The 20,392-nt window shown below is 39.7% G+C and overlaps 2 protein-coding genes across 8 annotated transcripts in view; one reads left to right on the plus strand and one right to left on the minus strand.

The window, feature by feature from the left end:
• Window positions 1-20,392, plus strand: part of LOC135256575 (tumor necrosis factor receptor superfamily member 11B-like) — a 114,823-nt gene that overhangs the window by 57,440 nt on the left and 36,991 nt on the right. For 4 of the 7 annotated variants that reach the window (XR_010330468.1, XR_010330472.1, XR_010330476.1 and 1 more), the window contains exon 4: window positions 10,676-10,902. The exons of the other annotated variants lie outside the window; for them this stretch is intronic. The gene's annotated coding sequence lies outside the window, so the exon portion shown is untranslated. Of the gene's footprint in view, window positions 1-10,675; window positions 10,903-20,392 lie in introns of those variants that run through there. 7 annotated transcript variants of the gene reach the window in all.
• colec10 (collectin sub-family member 10 (C-type lectin)) lies at window positions 1,161-9,845 on the minus strand. The gene is made up of 6 exons (XM_064338569.1): window positions 9,700-9,845; window positions 8,807-8,878; window positions 4,636-4,707; window positions 3,196-3,249; window positions 2,974-3,069; window positions 1,161-2,068 (listed from the first exon to the last, which is right to left on the minus strand). Exons 1-6 carry the CDS (start codon window positions 9,812-9,814, stop codon window positions 1,665-1,667), a joined length of 813 nt encoding a protein of 270 aa, XP_064194639.1. The 5' UTR covers window positions 9,815-9,845; the 3' UTR covers window positions 1,161-1,664.

The following is a 20,392-nucleotide window of genomic DNA, read 5'->3' on the forward strand; positions in this document are numbered from 1 at the left end:
TATTGACCATTTCTGATACCACTGAAGCCCAATTTTTTCAACATGTTGAGAAATTTTCTCCAAAACATAAAAATTCTCATTTTTCAACATATTCGTCATCAGAGGCGTCATACAACAATGTTTTAAGGGTTACATTTTTTTTCCTGGGGTCTCACAGGGTTAAATGGCCTTAGTACATACTGGATTGTAAGTGACAGAATGAAATGAGGAAATAATTATTTAACAAAAAAGCCAGTTCTATTTAATAAATGTTTAACTTATGACCAAGATCTCCTTGGTTGTTACATCAATTCCTTATTGAATGGTGTTTTATAATATGTTGTTTCATAATGTACCTTTTAATATGAACCTTTAATCTGAGTTTCACACATTGCAACACTTCACTACACATCAGTCCAAAGGGACATTTCCCAGGCCAGTTTAAATGTCACCGTTCCACTTTGCATATATATCACACTAATGCATATGCCAAATATGTGTCCCAAAGTAGAGGACAATAGATTATAGGACAGAATAAATTCATTACACAATCCCAAATGTTGTTCTGTAGGGTATTTTGGAGCAGGCTGGTGCAAGTCATTAGGACTTAATAGCATGTTAACACTTGTAAAATCCTTATTACAATTTATTTTTATAACCGCTTTTTACCCATGTGTGTAGCTTGTGAGGTTAAAAGGATTTCAGTGGTTAAGTGTTAATTGAGCCTGGCCCACCCTTGAGTTGGACACAAGAAATGCTTGTGAAAAGAAACAGCTGGATTTTCTATGGCTGCATTTAAACAACAACCATGGATTTTTCACCTTTCATTGCCAATCAACTGTTGAATCATGAAATGAAAACAGAAGTGTGGCATTCAAGCTTTATATTTGAAAGAGGGTGCTGTGAGAATGTATATGCATCTGTGTGCACACATGCACATGCATCCATGAGTCCTTGCATGTGCTCTTATTTTCTTTGTTTCTTCTGTTCCATTTCTACTCCCTTTTCCCTGTTTTTGGTCCTCAAGAACTATTATCCACCTATTCTGGGAAATTATGTAGGGCATAATTTCGTCCACTAGGTGGCGGTGCCAGATACATTTTCTTTTAACGTTTTTTGGTTTCAGATCAAAGAGCTACAAAGCAAGTCTAACGGTCGAGTGCATGTAAGTCTGTCTTGGGTTCAGTATGACCTTTTTATTGAATTTTACCCAGTACAGATTTTGCCATTCAGAATGTCAATGAGTATCAAATCAATAAAACAAAACTTTGCAAATGTGGAATACTGTTTTTAGCATACACAACACACCATGTTATGCTTTTTCAAAAACTGTAATATTCACCAACCATGTAGTAAGGGGTACAGGCATGTCTCGGACAATGTGACAGTATAGCACATTTCATTTATATGTTGCAATTCTGCCTCACTAGTTCCTACCATCACAATGTGTGTATATTTTTAGGGACATTTTTTCATTATTAGACACCCTTGCCTTAAAATCGCTTCTATTCTAAATGCTATTTGATTATACGGTTGGGTATTTACTCAAAAAATTAGGTTTTCCTCTCTGAAAAGGGAGAAACGGCAGTGGCCCCACCACTCTGCTTTTGGGTACCGCTGAAGTCCGCTAACTAATGCACCACACTGTCACCTGTAGTAACAGTACGTGCTGTTGTGCGATGACCTCACAGTACGCTGGGAGGACCCCTCTTCCTCTTTAGGAACTCACAGACGTAGAACATGGTGACGTCACACTCCGACTGGCTCCAGGCCCCCGTGCTGCTCATCTGCACGCAGCCATCTTTGGTGGGAGGTTCCTTAGGCTCGCCCGGGGCCCAGGCCGTGTAGTTCTGCGGCTGAGAGTCATCTAGGTCCGCGCCCTCCTGACCTTGACCACGCTGCCCGATGAACACATGGGTGAGGCCGGCCTGGGCAATGTATTTGCCGATCAGGGAGTTGGTGTCCTCTGTTTCGGGGGCGGCTAAGGCACCTCCCCTGAGCTTGCAGTTCATCTGGGCCTCTTTGAACTTCCGAGCCTCCTTCACTATCAGGTAGAACTTCTCCTCTGTCTCTTTGATGCCTAAAATAACTTGAAAGATACAGAATACCAAGTAAAGGAGGAGACCAGAATGAAATATGTTTAATGCAAGATCTATGTGTAAATAGGTTTATCTGTCTTTGCGTCTAAGCAATCTTTCTCCTGTTCTGACCTTACTTTGTATTCTACATGAGGTGTCATATGGTACTTGTTCAATGCTCTGAGATTAAACTGTGGCTCCAGGAAACTCTCATTCCCAAAGGACATCCTTGTTATCCACACAGAGCCTGATTGTTTGTGATCCAGATTTTACACGTTTGTTGCTGGGCCTTCAGCCGTTGTTTGACATTTCCTCCTCTAGAGAAGAGATATTGGGCCAGAAGATTACTGCTTTAAACAAATGGCCAGACTCTATCATAGCCTCTAATCACTTAGTATGACTTGGAACCAACGGATTATTGATGTATTTGGAGGTGCTCACAGGAAGTCGCACTATTATTTGCAAGGAGTTTGCATTTCTGATTAGCAGGTGGGTTAATGTTCTATGACGACTCTGTCACTCTCTACCTCTGTGGGTAATAAGTGGAAGTACACCAAGGGGAAACCAGTGTGTTGGCACAGACGGAGGGCAAATTATATGCAAATATTCACATTCAAAGTTGAATGTGACAATCCCTGATTCCACATAATAGCAAAAAATGTGCAATCATAGGAAAGGTCAAATTTGTTCTGAATATTATAAAAAATATTATTTTTGTTGGAATTTTCAGTTAGAAGCGCAGATGCCGTAACCAGGGCAGGTATGGGGGGGGGGGGTGGTTCCTGGGGTGTTGTGACCCAATGTGAGATCTTTTCATGGGGCCCAAAGTCCCTGGCAGCGCCCCCTGTTTGTAAACGTATTTCAGACACACATTTCAGACTCAGTTCTCCTGGAGGGCAAGTGTGGAGGTCCTTACCATTCTTCATGAACTTAACTGCATTCTTCAGCTTGCTAATGTTGATATCCAGCTGTCCGACAAATTTCCGGTACCTTCCACAGTCGCATGTCGAGCCTGTCAGTGTGGACATCTCATGATACAAGCTTTCCAGGAATATTCATACAGTTTTGCATTTAGCTAGGCAGAGAATAAAATATAAATTACCGGTTTGTATTGGATTGATATTTTCTAATACTGTACCAGGTTTTCCTTTGAGTCCACCGGGTCCATGAGCACCCTCTAATCCTCTGTCTCCTGAAAAAATGTACAAGTGGAACTTTTGAACAAATAATAATCCATGGGCCTTTTTTGGATAAATGACTTTCATTTATGATTATTGTCATTTGTAACATGGTTTCCCATTTGTTAAAAATGTAATTGCTCCTTTTTGAGACAACATTCATTCCCTTACTTTTTAACGACATAACATTGTTTTGAAATGTCATTTGTCCTTTAAAATAATATTATGCTTTCTGATGACTCATAATGTGCACACAGCTTAAATGTGTGTGGCTAATTCCAGTCCATTGAAAGTTCCCATCACAGCATTAGATTACAGGTCATATTGTGTTGTTAATCAGGCATGCCACCCTACTCACTTACATATGGCTTCAGCAATGGCCTCGCAAGCACCACATGGACATGGTTTAGTCGAGTAAACATGCACATTAAAGACCTTCCTGCCTCCCCCATACAATCAGAGGACCTCAGCAATGTTGATGAAAAGGTAGAGATGCAGAGTTAATACAAGGTATCCGGCTAACTCTGATAACTTCCTGGACTCAGAATTCAGTGTCCTATTTAAGCTAAATTACCATGACAGCAAGCAACTCACTGACATTTCTGGTCAAACAAAAAAGAGTGGTTTACAATAGTTTGGCTTGTGAGCTTGGGAGGCCTTTAATAATGTAATTGTCAAAATGGCTATATGGGTGATTTGTCAGTTGGTACAACAATCCAGCCACATCTATTCAGCTCATTGACTCACACATCCTTCCAGTTGCTATCTCACAGACACATTTTTTTTTGTCTGCAGGCTGCACTAATAGATCCATTAACAAACAACCAAAATTAACCAATAGCAGATTTCTTTAACACTTTTGTTGATATTATTCTTTTCAACAATATATTTCTTATAACATCCTGTTCTAATCCCCATGATTTCCTCCTTATTTAGAATACCCAGTCTTAACGGTAGGCCTGTCCCATCCACTATCAATTAAGCAGGGTGCACACAGCTTCTCTGGGCAATGTAATGGCCAATCAGGTTTATCCTGCAGTACTCTGGCCCACAAATGGTACTGGCATGGTAATGATCGAATCCAGTCTGTAGAGCATATCTCTCTGAATCCCTGAATCTCTTACTGAGTACCTCAGCTGGATAGGTCAGTCAGGATCCTACTATGGAAACTCTTATATTTATTTTTATTTAGAAGCTCTTATCATAGTGGTCTACAACACAGTGCTCAAGGTAACGGTAGATGAACACGTGTACAGAGAAAACATTGATTGTAACACGACTGAAACAGAGTCATCATAAAACAACGCTGTAATAAATATGTTTTTATGAATACGCGCCATCCTGAAGTAGAAATATTAATGCAAGCACCACTTAAGATGTCTCCCCAAAGTTGCCGGTACCTTTTGCTCCAGCAGGGCCAACCTTCCCCACCTGTCCCATGTCTCCCTGACTCCCGAGTTCCCCTCGCGATCCTGCAAGGAGAAGATGTGTCCTTGTGAATGAAAAAACACTGTCAAAGTAAAGGGCAGGTTTTTGAAACACCAGTGACTTTGTCTAATGCTCCACTGGATAATTTTACATTATCTTACTATCATTCAGTTTTCATTTAAAATACATGTGAGGTTTCCATTTGTTCACACGACACAAACGCTGAGGCCTGCATCCATCCTGCAAAGTAGGTTCAGTCATTCATTATTGAATGTTGTTATTCAAAAATTTGAATAATAACATGCACAATACTATTTTGAAGTGGGGTAATATATTGACAAGAGAGCACATGAATAGACCTAAAATAGGTGTGTGGTGCATTATTTATGTCTTCATTAATATTTATTATATTTATGAAAACCTCATCCCCAGCACTGTATGATGAATAATATTCAGCTGTATGCAATTTGCAGAACGAATTAAATTATGAAAGACCATTGGATAGTTACTTTTATGCTGTCAAATAGCATGCATGTTCAAAAAAAAATATATATATATATATGAACCAGACTGAGTTAAAAATCTGAGTTAAAATTTCAGTTTTAAAAGCAACAATTATCCATAGTAATACATACTGGGATGTGTCTATTTTAAAGTCATGTGAGTGTATGGTCCCAATTTGGCTACCCATGCACCAAAAATCGAATTAGTTTGGCAAGACTAGTATGACCGATTTATTAGAATTCAGAATTTACTATTCTGAAACTACACTTTTAGCATTTCAGAAAATTTTATATACTTTCTTTAACAGAATGAGCTAGCTGATGTGAGTGGTGATTGTACCGGCAGTGGTAGCAGCTAACTACAGTATAGTGCATTGGCATTGGAATTTCACTTTACAACACTTCTGGGGTCATTTTCACACCTACCCGGGCTTTTGTGTGCACCCCTGACAGTTTTTAGGTTGCTTGCTTCAATATTTAGATATTAGATGCCCGTGTGAGCAACCACCCCCCATCAAATAGAAGCCCGTCAAACTCCATATTAGACTCATTGTAAACACACGTCCCTGCTTCTCATGACTGATGTTGTCCTTCTAATGAATGTGTCGAACTTCATTTTTAGATTAGTTATTTAATTTTAAATGTCTAATGTTAGAAACAAAGACCTTTTTTAGCGGAAGTCCACATAGTAGTACGGTTTTCGTTTTTTTTCTTCTTCGATTTCGTTTCGCGGCAAAATCGAGAAGCGAAGCAAAACATTCCGTTAACTTAGCGTTGAAATCGAACAAACTGACGTCTGCTAGCTTTTGTTTGATGCGATATCGGTGTAATAATGAGGTGCATTGTACTCAGTTATTATAATGCCCCCGTTAAACCCGCCTTGAAAACACATTTTCATAGTTTTCTAAGCGATGCAACTTTGTACCAGACATGGCTGGGTGTAATCAGACACCACAACATAACAGCCGAAGAAGTTCGCAAACGAGGACCACTTTGCAGCCACCAACTAGGCCTACCAAGGCGACCGTCTGAAACCTGGAGCTGTACCCACCGTTTTCCCATCGTTGGTCGAAACACTCAAGGTAGGTACTAAGCGGGCTGGCTATCGTGTCTCTCTGTGATACATAGAATGTCTATGGTAACAGTTGGACAGCTTTCTGGCTGTTATAGGGTTGCCACCATCCATTGATTTGACTCCCCATCAGTAATGTTATTATTGAGTTGTCCAAGTGTAATCCCATGATCAAAAAAAAAATCTCCTTCATCATCAGACAACCTAAAAACTACTTGAAGGAAGCAACCTAAAAACTGTCTGGGGTGCACACAAAAGCCCGGGTAGGTGTGAAAATGACCCCAGAAGTGTTATAAAGTGAAATTCTCCTTTAACTTCAGTTTTACATGAACTTACTGATGTTGAGTAGCTGAAAAGTTTCAGGAGAAATTGACTTGCAATTTCAGTATTATAGAGAAACTGGACAGTCCTGCCTGCCATGCTATGGCCTGAACTTCAGAAAAGACAGAGAAATGTCACGGACAGCTAGAGGATATAACCTACAGTTAACAGTCAAGCACCACACTACTAGGCAGCCATTGAAAGGTAGGCTATTGCATATTCCCAGAAATCACCCCTTCATAGCAGACAGAACAACTTGACTGCACAGAGTAAACAGACAGGTAGAATTGGGGGGGGGGGGGGGTTCTGAATGGCAAAACTTTAACTTTCTCAAACTGAAACTTTTTTTGCTTTTACTTCATTTTTTCACCATGCCGTGTGTATGTATGGTACCTGCGGTATATTTTAAAAACTAGCGAAGGAACCGCAACCTGTGGCGTAGATTTTTTTAAACCACTAGTTCATCTTAAAAGCCCAACCGCGGACCTGGCAGCACTGGGTCGGCTACTGTATGCAAATATATGTTTACAGTTGGACTGAACCATCTGCCATTTGTCTCTTCTTGACGCACTTGGAAAAAAAGGCAGCGCAGTTCACTGGTAAGTAGATAACTTTTGTTTACTGTTGCTGTTTTTGTTCCCAGCCAAACAAACATTAAATATTCCCCACAGCTCCCAGGTCAGACGAAAGAAGCCTGTGTTTGTGAATGAAGGCGCCTCGCTGAGAGGAGTGAACCAGTCGTACGGAAAGTGTAAACCGTAAAACAAAACTGTTGCCTGGAAGGTGTTGTCAGAAACAACGGCAGTTCTGACTTGTGAGCTCACTCAGCCAAATACAGCGGCAATTAGCGAGTCTGCTTCCGCAGCTGACTCCCCTTAAGGAAAAGCCCGTGGTACCGTCTGTGCCGTGCTAACTTTGGTCTCAGCCTGTGTCCAATTAGCGTCGGAACAGGGGCACAGTAAATGATTGTTTCACGATTAAATGGTGAAGACTAATACAGTAGCCAAGTTTTCCTGATAGGCCTTTTCAGAATGTAGTTGCAGATTAAATTATGAAACCTCCCACATTTACACTTTAAATGAATAAATCCGCCGCAGTGTATAGGCTATGGACTATGAAAATGAACATCGTCTTTTAAAATTTTAAAGTTAATATTCTATTCTGTGTCATGCATTGGGTCATTTCCACAGTACCATTACACACATTACCATGGGAGTACTGCTCTCCAATGTTATAATAGTGAGTTCAACTACTTAAGAACCATGTGCATATGAACTCAGCCTTTACAATATTCGCTGTCTGTTTCTGCAAATGCCCATTTTCAGCATCCTGTAGCCTACCTACATGACCTAGCCTTAATCTGACAACTAATCTAATAACACGTAACCCCACTTCAAACATGGGCCTCATTCACGAGAAATGGGTACTAACCGTTTTGATAGTTAACTGTGCTTATGAATGTTTCCATGAGCATTTCAGCATTCATATTTTTTTTTTATCATTACATTACATTACAGGCATTTAGCAGACGCTCTTATCCAGAGCGACTTACACAACTTTTTTTTTTTTTTTTTTTTTTTTAACATAGCATTTTACATTGTATCCATTTATACAGCTGGATATATACTGAAGCAATTTCGGTTAAGTACCTTGCTCAAGGGTACAACGGCAGTGTCCTACCCGGGAATCGAACCTGTGACCTTTCGGTTACAAGCCCAGTTCCTTACCCACTGTGCTACACTCCGTCCTGAATTTGTCAGAATTTGCTATTTGGTAAGATCAAAATTTACTTGTTTGGAAACGGGCATAAAGGCATACGCATAAAATGTTTTTATTTATAATGCTTTATTATTCAGGTTAAATAATTTTAAGCAGTTATCAAGTAGTTGTTTTTCAATACAATTATATTAATATTTAATTGCACACAACCCTGAAGGCAGCATTACGAGATTGTTGGAGTGTTTCCTTATGCAAATCAACATGAACAGGCGCAGCATTCAATTTACTAACAGCTGCCATTCATCTTCTGACACACTCGGAATACGCAAAAAACTGAAGATTTGTGCATGTTTCATGAACCCCACTTGGGTTTTTCGTAAGAACCTTTATTAAGAACAAAAGTAAGAATAATTTGAGAAGTTTTGAGAACATGTATTTAGGCCTCAACTAAATACCAAACTATTCGATAACAGATTTTTTTTTTTTTAAACCTATGGACGATGTACATTTACAATCCAGCACATTAACCTCTTAGTCCTGGTGGGCCTGCCTTCCCCAGCCTTCCTTGGTCCCCGTCATCTCCCCTCTCACCTTGATCGCCTGTTGGCAAAAGAGACAATGGTCCAGACTTTCCCGTCATGCTGAGTCCATATGGACAGCGCTAGCCTGGACTTCTCTTAACCAAATAAGCGGCTTTATCGCCTAGCAGCTGAACAAACAAAGATGCTGGTTCAGCGGCAGCGGCATTAGGTGTTTGAAAAAGCGTGAAAACTGAAAGGGGGAGTTGGTTTGCCAGTGATTCTTAGAATTATTCATCTCTCTATTCCCAGCAGAAGTTGCACAAATTTTGTGAAAACCCGGTGTCATTTCCTCCTCCAGTCAACCAGAGCAGTTCTGTTTGAGTTTAAACTGCAGGCACCAATGTATTAATACCGCAGAATCGCCCACTGCTTGGGAATTTCACGAAGCCCTGACAAATGCGGCATCAATTTTACACATGGTTTTTGTTTGTTTAACAGCAGGAGCTGTGTTATGAGACAAGCTACCATTTTCAGTAAAAATTAGAACCGGGGCATGGACTATTATCTCATTAAACAGCCTCTAGAGTGCTACATGCCACTGTGCATTACTTGTACTTCCCTTGTCAGTTCTGGTTTTAATATGTCAACTAGGCTGAATAATGAAATATACAATGTTTAATAGCGTCACAGTGTGGCATGAACACTTAATACAATAGCCTCCCCTAATACTTAGCTCTACAATTAATTTTTCACAAATATTGTAGTTTATTAGTGTCTGCCGAAAAAATTGTAAACAATTAGTATCGTATTTTAATTTGGCTTACATACTGTGGAAGAAGAAAGGTACTATATAGCATTAAAAAATCATGCTATTCAAATAAAAAAAAAAGTTGTTTTTACCTTTAGATCCTGGCAGTATTGTGTTTGAGCAGACTTCTGTGGCACAGATTAAATTAAATGTTTTCAATAGCACCAAGAGCGCGAGGACCCTTCGGCTGCCTTGTGGGCTCCCCATGTCCTTTACTCTTGGAGCAGACTATATGTGCAGTCTTTGGGAATAGGAATTTTAAACTGTTTACTGTATCTTATCACTTTGCTTTCATGCTGTCAAACAACATTGTCCAGAGCGCGAATTCCATTATCGAGCACATTAGCTTCTGGTATTTTTGTGTTTCTTTCAATTTTCAATTTTCTGTGATATATTCAGTTATTTTGATGATGTTGCACTGACATAATATAAAAATGGTACTCCATAAATTAATAATAACCAAGAAATACATTTTATTCTAACTGGAGTAATTAACTACAATGATTTAGCTGTCTATAGGAGCTATCCATTGCCTGTGAGCACTGCTGGTGGAATTTTCCAGAAGTCTAATCTGGAATGTGTTTTGTGTGTGCTGCATGTTTGAATGGGAATTTGAACACAACACTGTGGCATGATTAGATCATTGTGAAAATGCCCTAGGTCGATGGGGCAGAGCTGATACTCAAGCTCTTACAAAGATTCCAGTGAATCTCATGTTTTTTCCCTGCCCTACCCTTCTGTTGTAAGGGTGGCTCCTTACTACAGAATGGTTGGTAACACAATATAGAACCAACATAGATGAACAACTGGTGTTCTGATCAGAGCTAAGTAGATGGACTAGAATCCCAGGGCCATAGCATGGGAAGGGTGATGGATTGTGGACAAGTGTTGGAGGACTGAGGCTGGGCTCCCTGCTGTTACGAGAACTTAAGGTCTGCTAGTACCAAGGTCTCCTAGTAGAGAGGCTGTCACTGAATGCATTAGCACTCTGATAGCCAGCATGAATCTACCTTGTCCTGGGAAAGGCATTTCTATATAATGGAGGCCTTCTAGGCCTTAATTTTACAGGACGAGAAATCTGCATTTTTCCAAGGGGTTGTATGCAGATTCTGCACTCCCTCAGTGAAAAACGATCTGCAGCATGTCTTGGCAACCTTTGGTTTCCTCTCCTCGTCCTCCAATCGATGGAAAATGTCGTCTCATCCATCTTGTGTGGTAATGGTATTGTAAAAGGGGACTGTGGGGTGTGGAAAACCACCCAGAATGCTCTAATCCGAAGGAAGCATTAAAAGCCCTCTCTGCTAATCAAGTTGCCGCATTCTTTCTTTAAATATTTACACTGCCGGGGTCTGGGAAATTGCCACTTTCTTCTCCTCTATCCATCCTGACACATAAATAGTGCTGGACACTGAACTACACTTTATCATGAGGGCTAATAGCTTACATGTGTCTTAATAGGAACCCTCTCATTAACTGAGAAAGGGAGACGGAATGATTCACACTAGTGAACTAGTGAGTATAGATGCTTTACACCGCAAATCATTCACAGAGCAAAAAAAACTGTAACTCTGCAAAGGAAAGTTATGCTCTCTGATTTACTGGTGTGGGAAATGGGAAATAGGACTTCCCGCTGTATCGCTTTAGGACACGCAACGCAGAAATGACTGTGTTCATGCTTGATCTCTGCTTTAAGATGACTTGCATTCATGGACGTGTGCCCCATACCGCAGTCAGTCCACCTTCTCGTTGCCGTGCAGTTCGGTTTTCTGATTGCAGCTATAAAAATCTGCATGCAGATTTGTGACATGCACTGGTGGGACTTGCATATGTATTTTTTAGAAGTTATATTTTAAGCATACCATTTATTCCCCAATTAGGAACACTCAGTCTCAAAAATTTGCACATCAAAAATGTATTTTTATAAATATGTATTTGAACTATTTCAAGAAGTTGTTTCAGTTAGCCTATATAAAAGGTCCCATATCTTAGAAATTGGTATTTACCTAGTATTGATGTTGATTGTGCAGTGTGACATGATGCTTGTGTGCTGGTGTTATGAACTCTCTTTTACAGAATATTTTTTGCATAAACCCACCCTTGGTCATCCTCTGCTAAGAAAAGGTAATGGCTGCTTTTTTGTGATTTAGCATTTGAGACCACAGAGTATAATGAACGAGCAAGCAAGATTTCAAGCATGACTACCAAAATTAGATTAGATATCAAAATTACATATCAAAAGCTTACCATTTGGACAGTTCTTGCGGGGCCCTTGGTTCTTGAACCGGCTCCTGCTTTTCCTCCATAGCTCTAAATCTGAGATCCGACTCCTGCTCTTTGAGCTGACCTGTAGTGTTTTATACATTCAAAAACACTTCAACCATAGTTTGCCCTGTGAAACTGCAGGTGCCCTAGAGGAGTCACTCTTTTGTAGCAGAAACCCAGGTAAACCCGCACCCCCCCCGGGCTATCTTAAGGTCAATTACATGTTCCATGGGATCTCCTGACTCAGTTGATTGCTCAGGATTGCTCAGGATTCCACACCAGGACACACATTATTGCACTGATAGTGGTCCATGTGCCACATTAGCCAGGTCTCTTTATACAGGTGACCCCAGGCATGCTCCCTCTTTTCTTCAGATGTCCTCAAGTGACACCACGTCATGTAATGTTGTCTAAACCAGTCCTGGTCTGTGTCACAGCTAGTAGTTCTACACATCTGGTGGATTTGGTTTGTAAAGGGCAGAATTTTTTTACCATTTCTAAATAAATGATAAATTCAGATGTTTATGTAACGAAGCTATTTCAAAAATTTACCACTGCAAATAAAGCTTGACTCACCACATGAAGTCACTGTCTGGCTTGTCCAGAACCGTATTGATCGTAACCACTGACGTTTCACTCACTGAAGACCAATTAGCCATTTCTAAATTTGCTCTACCAGACGCATTACTGCTCTCCTACTCCACCTCCCACTTGGCTGCTTTCCTGGTGGTGGCATTTGGTCAAAATCTAACCAGAGCACTCTGTTAGCTTCTTGAAATGCTCATACATAGTCTGGGGACAGGGACAAAATGAGGTAGTTGTGTTTATCTGTTTAAGACATAAACTCATGAACATGTTTCATGAACTGCAGGTAAAATGGAATTTCTCTTATTCCTCCATTAAAAAAATGGAAATGGAAGAATATGAAACAGCAAAATCACACCAAGATATGAGTTTACAAAAAAAACAGTTTTTTCTACTTTTGAGTCTTTATTTATTGCGCAATATATTCAAATACATGCAGTGTATGCAAATGCTACCATGAGACCATCAATTGGTTTGATTCCATGATTCCATAGAATGCGGGTGGATGTTTATGAGAGATTGTGTGGGGGTGCCAGAATGCAGTCTATCATCACAGGTATCTGGTGACAACCCGACGCCACCATTGCTCGCCAAAACAGCAAGGTGGAGACTTCCCACACCGCTCTGGTAAACCAGACGGCCTGTCTCTTCTGACTGTCCCAGACTCCCTGCTTGACAAACCGCTCCTGCTTTTGGCTAGCACACTTTTCCCACAGGCTCAGGGTGTTGAAGTACTGCAGCCTCCAAAGGTCATTTTTGGCCAGTGTTGAATGACACAGTAGGAATTTTGTAAAATAATATATTGTGTGAACCTCTTTATGCTGCTGCTTCCCTGAGTCCAGTTCCTAATTCAATTTTTAAGTTATTCCTTTGGTTAACTATTCTTTGTTGAATGCAAGCTCTGATGTTCACGTTGTTAGCTTTGTTTGACATTTGTTTAATGTTAACATGAGCTAACAGGTTGGGGAGTGGTGGTGGTGGAGGTAAGAATAGGCAAGGGGTTAGGGTTAACAATGGGCAGGCCTCTGAGCCCTCCTAACAGTCATTTGCCCTTTTCTACATTCTTTTTTTGTCCACCCACTGTTTTTTCTCCAATGTTTGCGCTTCTGAATTCCAGAAATTAATTTCTGTCAAAAATACACCTCCAAATCCTGCGGTAATTAGTGGTCTTTGTGAATCTCGCCATGTCTCGATCAAGCTAGTTCAGGCAGGATACTGGGTTGCTAGGCAATTGTAAACATCACTGTCAGTCTGCTTCCAGTCATCAAAACTCAAGTACTGTGGTTATGTGCAGTGTTTCATGCAAACCTATATTACCCAGCTTGTAAGGAAGCTTATTTTCTGTGCTTGTACTTTCTTTCTAAGAGTACAGTCAGTTATAGCAGGATTTACAAAAAAATTTTGTCAGACAGTGCTTCACAGGTTACTACTGTAGCGTACAGGCTACAGTTTAAACAAAAAATTGTATGATTTTTACCCAATTTTCTCCCAGTTTAGAATGCATTTAGTCATTCTCATGCTGGGGTCTCCACAGCCAATGCAGGAAGGCATAGACAAGCACACACTCTTCTCTGAAGCATGATATTACCAGATGTTTTTTTTATTTTTGTTTTTTTTTACACCACTGCCCACAAGCCAAGCTTGTACAGACAAGAGTCAGAGGATGACAGGTAGATCATGGGCACCTGATTGACCAACAGGGGTCACTAGAGAGACGATATGCAGGTACAGGCATGAGCAACACTTCCACAAATTATGCATCACCCTGTGCGGCTACCGACCATTCAGCACTGCTATGGTGAGGATTTGGTCTTCACAGTTAACAATTTCAGCTATGATAACATTTTCATATCAGGATATTTTTATCAGTGTAGTGCAGGATTTTGTCATGATATTGAATTAAAATTACAGTAAGACTGCAAAGTGTTATGGCTGCTGGGTGGCTAGTCTGGTTAAGGCACTGTTCTAGTGCATAGATGGGCCTTATGGTCTGGTGTCTGGTATCTGGTGTGGTATGTGCCAGTGCTCACTGTGGCTGGTAGCCCTACAAGACAGCACACAGTTAGCATCACCCAGGGAAGGGAAGGCTCTCAGTTGATTGGGATGACAGTATTTTGCACATTGTGCACTTTGAAAACTATGGTGAGGTCATGCTTGTCTGTGCGCGATTAAATCAGTTGGAGGTTACAACAATGCGTCTTGGTCATTATAATTAATTAAAATTCCAACTGTATAGCACTTTTCTCCATTAAGTTTAAAAAAAAATTATTATTTATGATCTCTCACTTCTATACATGACACAGTATGTATTTTAATAACCATTTTGATTATTCTATGGTAATCGAAGTCTCACAGTATCAATGAGTAACAAAACTGCACTCTATGAATTAATTGAATAAATCAATATTAGCAGGTACACTCACCTTTGAAGTCATGCGCCCCCAATCTTTACAAAGAATAATGTTAGTTATACAAGCGAAGGTCTTAGGTTAACCTAACTCAGATTAATTTTTTTAGAGAATCAGAAAAATTGATGACAATTTAAGACACATTAGCAAAAAACCTTTCTTTATCCTTATGACCCAACGCTATGTCAGTCACTCAGGAGGGTGTGAGCGGTGCAACAGATCAACACACTCTCAGAGTCTGTATGGTTCTGGCACAGAAATGCGGAGACTTTTATTTTGGAAATATTGGTCAGTGAGACAAAGAAAAGGAAAACAAAAGCCTAGCTCTAAGTTTAGCCTTTTTACTTCACACTGGACAGCCTTGACGTTTCTGTCTAACACCAGGCAGGTACACAAACAGCCAAAAGTAATAAAGTTAAACCCTTAAACTAACCAATCTGTAGTTTTCTTCCGTTGGACCGCATTGTCAGGAGATGAGTTGAAGGGTCAGGTGGAGGTGCTACTCCCAGTCTGATAGCACACATAGTTCTTCCTCTTCCACTAACTCTACCGCACCTTCTCTTATACCCATCCCTGCTGATTAGCAACATTGTTCGGGAGTTCACAACGAGGGGCGGGACTGTCCACGAGGGTAGTATCTGCCTTCCAAGACCACGCCCCTTGCTGTGTCACATCAATTTAAAAGGATTAATTAGTATATTAACCGTGTTAAAATACCTTTAAGTATCATGCTCAAATGTCTAAAAAAATGTATTTGTGAAGTTATATTTTGGCCGTTTAGCCCACCTCTACGGCTGAATGTCATTTTTAACTTTTGTTCCCCGAAAACAGCCATATCATCCTTGCCCCTCCTCATGGCAAACTGCTGAGGCTAAGCAGGTGTGGGCTGATTTGATACTTGGACAGAAGACCTTGAAAAATAAGTTGCTGCTGAAAGAGGTATTCCTGAACCAGTAGGGGGCATGCTTTCTTTTGGACCAAAATAAAAATCTAGTGCCCCAGCACAATGATGGGATACTGTGTTGTAGGAGGTGACACCCTTTGATGAGGTGTTAAAAGCTCCTGATACACTCATTAAAGATCCCACAGCACTTCTTAAAATACTTTTTACAGCAATGTCCAGGTTAAATTCCAAGAAAAACTGTTGGATATGAAATGCCTTGCATTAATTTCCTGCTTTGATTCCCCAGGTCATCACTGTAAAAGAGAATGGAAGTCTTAAGTGACCTACCGGTTAAAATAGATTTAACTTTGCAGACGGAAAAACAGTTTCTGCTTCCCATTTGATCTTTCTGGCTAATGTATCCTGTGGATTAGGGTCTTATTTCAGAGATAAAGAGAAATGATGTGAACTGCTATATAAATAACTGTTCTTCACTCTCCTGCTGTTTGCATTATGGCCAGATTAGATTTATTGGTGGTGTCATGCCAATGTGATTTTAAGCATCACTTTAATGGCATTCCCATGTTGGTGTCTGATGAGAACTACCCAAAGTCACTGAGAAAACCTCTCAGTGTACCGTTGTGTGTATCACTGGAATTTCTATCTGTGTCTTAATCACTTCATTGACTTGTATTTGAGTGATGGCAGGAGCAAAGTGTGGTGGCCAAAAGGAACTGCCCAAAATCCAAAGCACCCATGGTGGAAACATGGTGGTGGTGGTGTTATGCTTTGGGCATGTATGGCTGCTGCAGGTACTGGCTCACTTGTATATATTAATGGTGTAACTGCTGATAGCAGCAGCAGAACTAATTATGTACAGAAACATCTTATCTGCTGAAGTTCAACCAAATGCCCCCCAACTCAGTGGACAGCACTTCATCCTACAGTATGACAATGATCTCAAGCATGCTGCCAAAGCAACAAAAAACTGAAAAATTTGACTGGCCAAATCATCTATTCTGAATCCAATTGAACATGCGTTTCATATTTTGAAGAGAAAGCTTAGGCGACTAGCCCCCAAAACAAGCAAAAATGTGGACTGAATCCAGGCCTAAGTTTTAAAGAATGATTTCACATCTGCATGTAAGGCCTAGTTCGTTCGTTGTCTGCTCTGATTTAATGACATATGATTAAGCAATAGGCAGATGCCATTTCTGGCCTTACAGGAGACTCCTCTGTGAGTTGTCAGACTCCTCAGATCAAGGCTTAAAGCTAGCTTTTCATCTGGAGGACCGTTTTGATGAAACGTAGGATTTAAAGGTTTGTAAAAATCTGTCAGTCAGTGGCAACAGAATGTGTGAGTCAGAACAGAGAGGGAGAAAGCAAGTCACCCTAAAATAAGGAAATGGTTTTGGTGGAGCAAACTCCCTTTTAAAGATTCTCCTCAAAATATCCTCAGGAGAGCGCTGAGCTTTTCTGTATATTATTTTAAAATACAGGATATTATGCCATTAGCCAGATCATAACACTTTTCAGTTAAGTTGTACTCAGTTGGGTTAGCAAGGGGCCTACTGCACTTATCTATGGAGTATAGTACTTCCTAGCTCAGGAATGCATGGGTGGTCTTGTGGATGAAACACAGGGTCTGTGCACTTACTGTGTTTTTCTTAAGTTCTGTTGGCATTACCAAACCAAACCAATGAAAAAAAAGAATCCCCACTTAACATGACTGGTTGTGAAATACAGACTCCAACTCCCATGTGTTTTTCTTCTTGCTGAAAGCTGTGGCTGTGGCTGTTAGAAATGGCTACCCTTCAGACAGAAGATTCTGAAATGCAGGCATTATGATCTCCGGCTGAGCTGCGCTGCTCAATAACAGAAGTATTATAGTGAGTTTAATAACGTATCATTAGCCACCATATTCTTCTTATTGTGTACTTATCTTTGATTTGTATTAAAGGTCATGAAATATAATGAATGAGTGTATCCCTTAATGCAGATTCTAAATATTAAAAAGCAGCAAAAGAAATTAACCAGAAGACATATTTATCTTCTTAGATAGTGTATAATGATGCATTTCAACCATTTTTTTTCAGGAATGTATGATCAGGTTTTGAGAAAATTAATTTCAGCTGGTGTAAAATTGCCTAACCTCCAGTGAAAAGTTTTTGAAGATATTGTCCCAGTTTGTGTGGAACACTAAGGTCTTTATGTTAAACAGGCTTTTTAAACTAGCTTCTAGTATAAAGGCACTGTAGAATGATAACGCTATGCGACAACATGGAACAGAGACCTCTGGAATTATTTCTTTGTTCTAGAATTTCTAAGGAAAAAATAATTATTAGCAAATTCCACATGTGATCAACAGGGTCCAGGTGTAACTCACATGTGATATATATACAAATGCATGTACTCTACTGGTGAAGTAGATCATCTCAGAAATGGAATTTGTGGCATATGATTTATTAAATTGCTAACATTTTTATGGAATCCCAACTGATTTCGGCCATTCAAATGTTGCTTTAGGCAGGTCAATCTAGGACTGACAAGGAGCAGACTTTCTTAAGTCTAACTTAGGCAATCCTGTTTTAAAAAAATAAAAATAAATTACGGTTCTGAGCTGTGAAAATGGCGGGGGGATTCTGTATTGCAAATGTGCCACGGTGCTGCTAGATTTTATTTTTGCTTATGCGAGGGGAAAATTCTCGCTCTCCACGAACTGGCAAGATTACAGCATAAAATCATGGGGACAGGGTAGGATGACACAGTATCGAATGCAGTCAAAGATCAGCTACTCTTGACTTTGGATCAATCATGGGGCAGGACTGAGTAAACAGCCTATGAAAGCAGTGCACACAATCACAAATTGAGCACAACTCTGGGTAAAAGCTCAAGTCATACTTTGGTATGGGTGATTTTAATTAATGGTATCATAACGTGATTCAGTCTAGTACTGTTTACACACCCCAGCACTCAGCAAATGTACTAGAACTTACTGTACCCCCAAAGACACGGCCTGTTTAACAGACCCATATCATACTCAGATAAATTAAGGTAAATATGTAAAATTATTTTGCATCTTGGCCACATTAATTTAACGATTTACATTCACATATGTAAGTCATATATTGTATATAATTTTGAGTCAATAGAGGCATACACTTTTGTGATAATATCAGTGAATCTGGAGCTTGGCAAGAACTTCAAAGAAAATACAGTGATTGCAGTTATCGTAAATTCTGGTTGGTTTTAAATGATATTCCCTTAACCAAGGACCAATGTAATGCAGCTGTACTCACTTGCTATATTTTTTTTCCACAGTACTGGCCTCCATAATGTCAAACAACATTTACAGTATTCTCTCCAATGAAAACTGATGTCACCTGGGCCAACTGCCCGTTCACCACCTTGTATTAATTTAGCTTCATTGCTCAAAGGAACTGTTGTGCACATTATTAGTTTGTTTTGATTCAGTTTCAGGGCTGCTAAGTCCATTGCTATGTAAGTGACACAGTCTCTTTGGAAGCATTCAGTTGTTCATGAACCGACTTGGAGTGCCATAGTCCTGGAGCTGTCAGCGTATGCTTAATAAATTAATCTGAATGCTGTTACTTTGTCATTATTTTAGTCATTTAATGTAGTGTTGGCTGTGCAACGGTTGGAAAAATATCACACTGACAGTCCAGAATGCATTTCTTTGTTTTCACTACGTTAAGATCTCGAAGGAAGCAAGTGTACTAATGTGAGTTTAGAAGCTGAAGCTATTTGAAGTTTCTGCATTCAAATCTGTGCCATTCAAGATGAAGGGCTCATTTCCTCTCTCAAGTCAAGCAGCAAAGTTCAAACCATAGTTTTATATTTGTATTTACACAGGGCTAGGGAATTGTGGTATTCCACTTATACCCCAAGAATTGGACATTCCACATGCCCTTTCATTCATGTTAATTTTTCTCTTAAATCTATAGCCTTTATAAAGCTCCTGAGCACATGTTGGTTGTACTGAGTCACCAGAGTAGATTTGTGGTGTGATGACGAACAACATTATAATTTCCTAAACATGAAGAGACGAGGACTTGGTCTATTACCGGAAAAAGTTTAGTAGTATACACTGTTTATTTGATTTGAAAGCTTTGGATCGCAGTAGTGAATCTATACAGTTGTGTATAATCCAACCATTTGGCACTGATATATGGAGTAATTTCTCAGGCCATTTAAAATTAATAAGCCGTTGAAAAAACAAACAAACAGAAAAATCATGTTTCCAATATATTATGGGAAAAAAAGTTTTTGCATTCACTTATGCAAAAATTATATTCAATCATGGTTTTACTTCATTTTTAGGATATTTCAAATTTATGAATTTATACTTATTAATATTTTCAAAATAAGGTAGATTTATAACATAGACTCATGATTTTCATGACACTGTGAGCTCAGTAAACGTTAGTTGCAATACATAATGTTTTCATGTGTTATTGTCTGTTCGTGCATACGCATTTGTTAAGTGGTGATAACAACTGAAGAGATAAAAGGCAGGTGATTGGCAGTTAAAAAGGCACAAAGAACCTATTCATCGTGTGCTGTAGAAGTATGGAAACTCCCACAGCACAGTCAGACTGTATTCATAACTCACCATTACCTTTTTTT

Source organism: Anguilla rostrata, chromosome 1 (genome assembly GCF_018555375.3).
Source record: "Anguilla rostrata isolate EN2019 chromosome 1, ASM1855537v3, whole genome shotgun sequence".
Classification (NCBI taxonomy): Eukaryota; Metazoa; Chordata; class Actinopteri; order Anguilliformes; family Anguillidae; genus Anguilla; species Anguilla rostrata.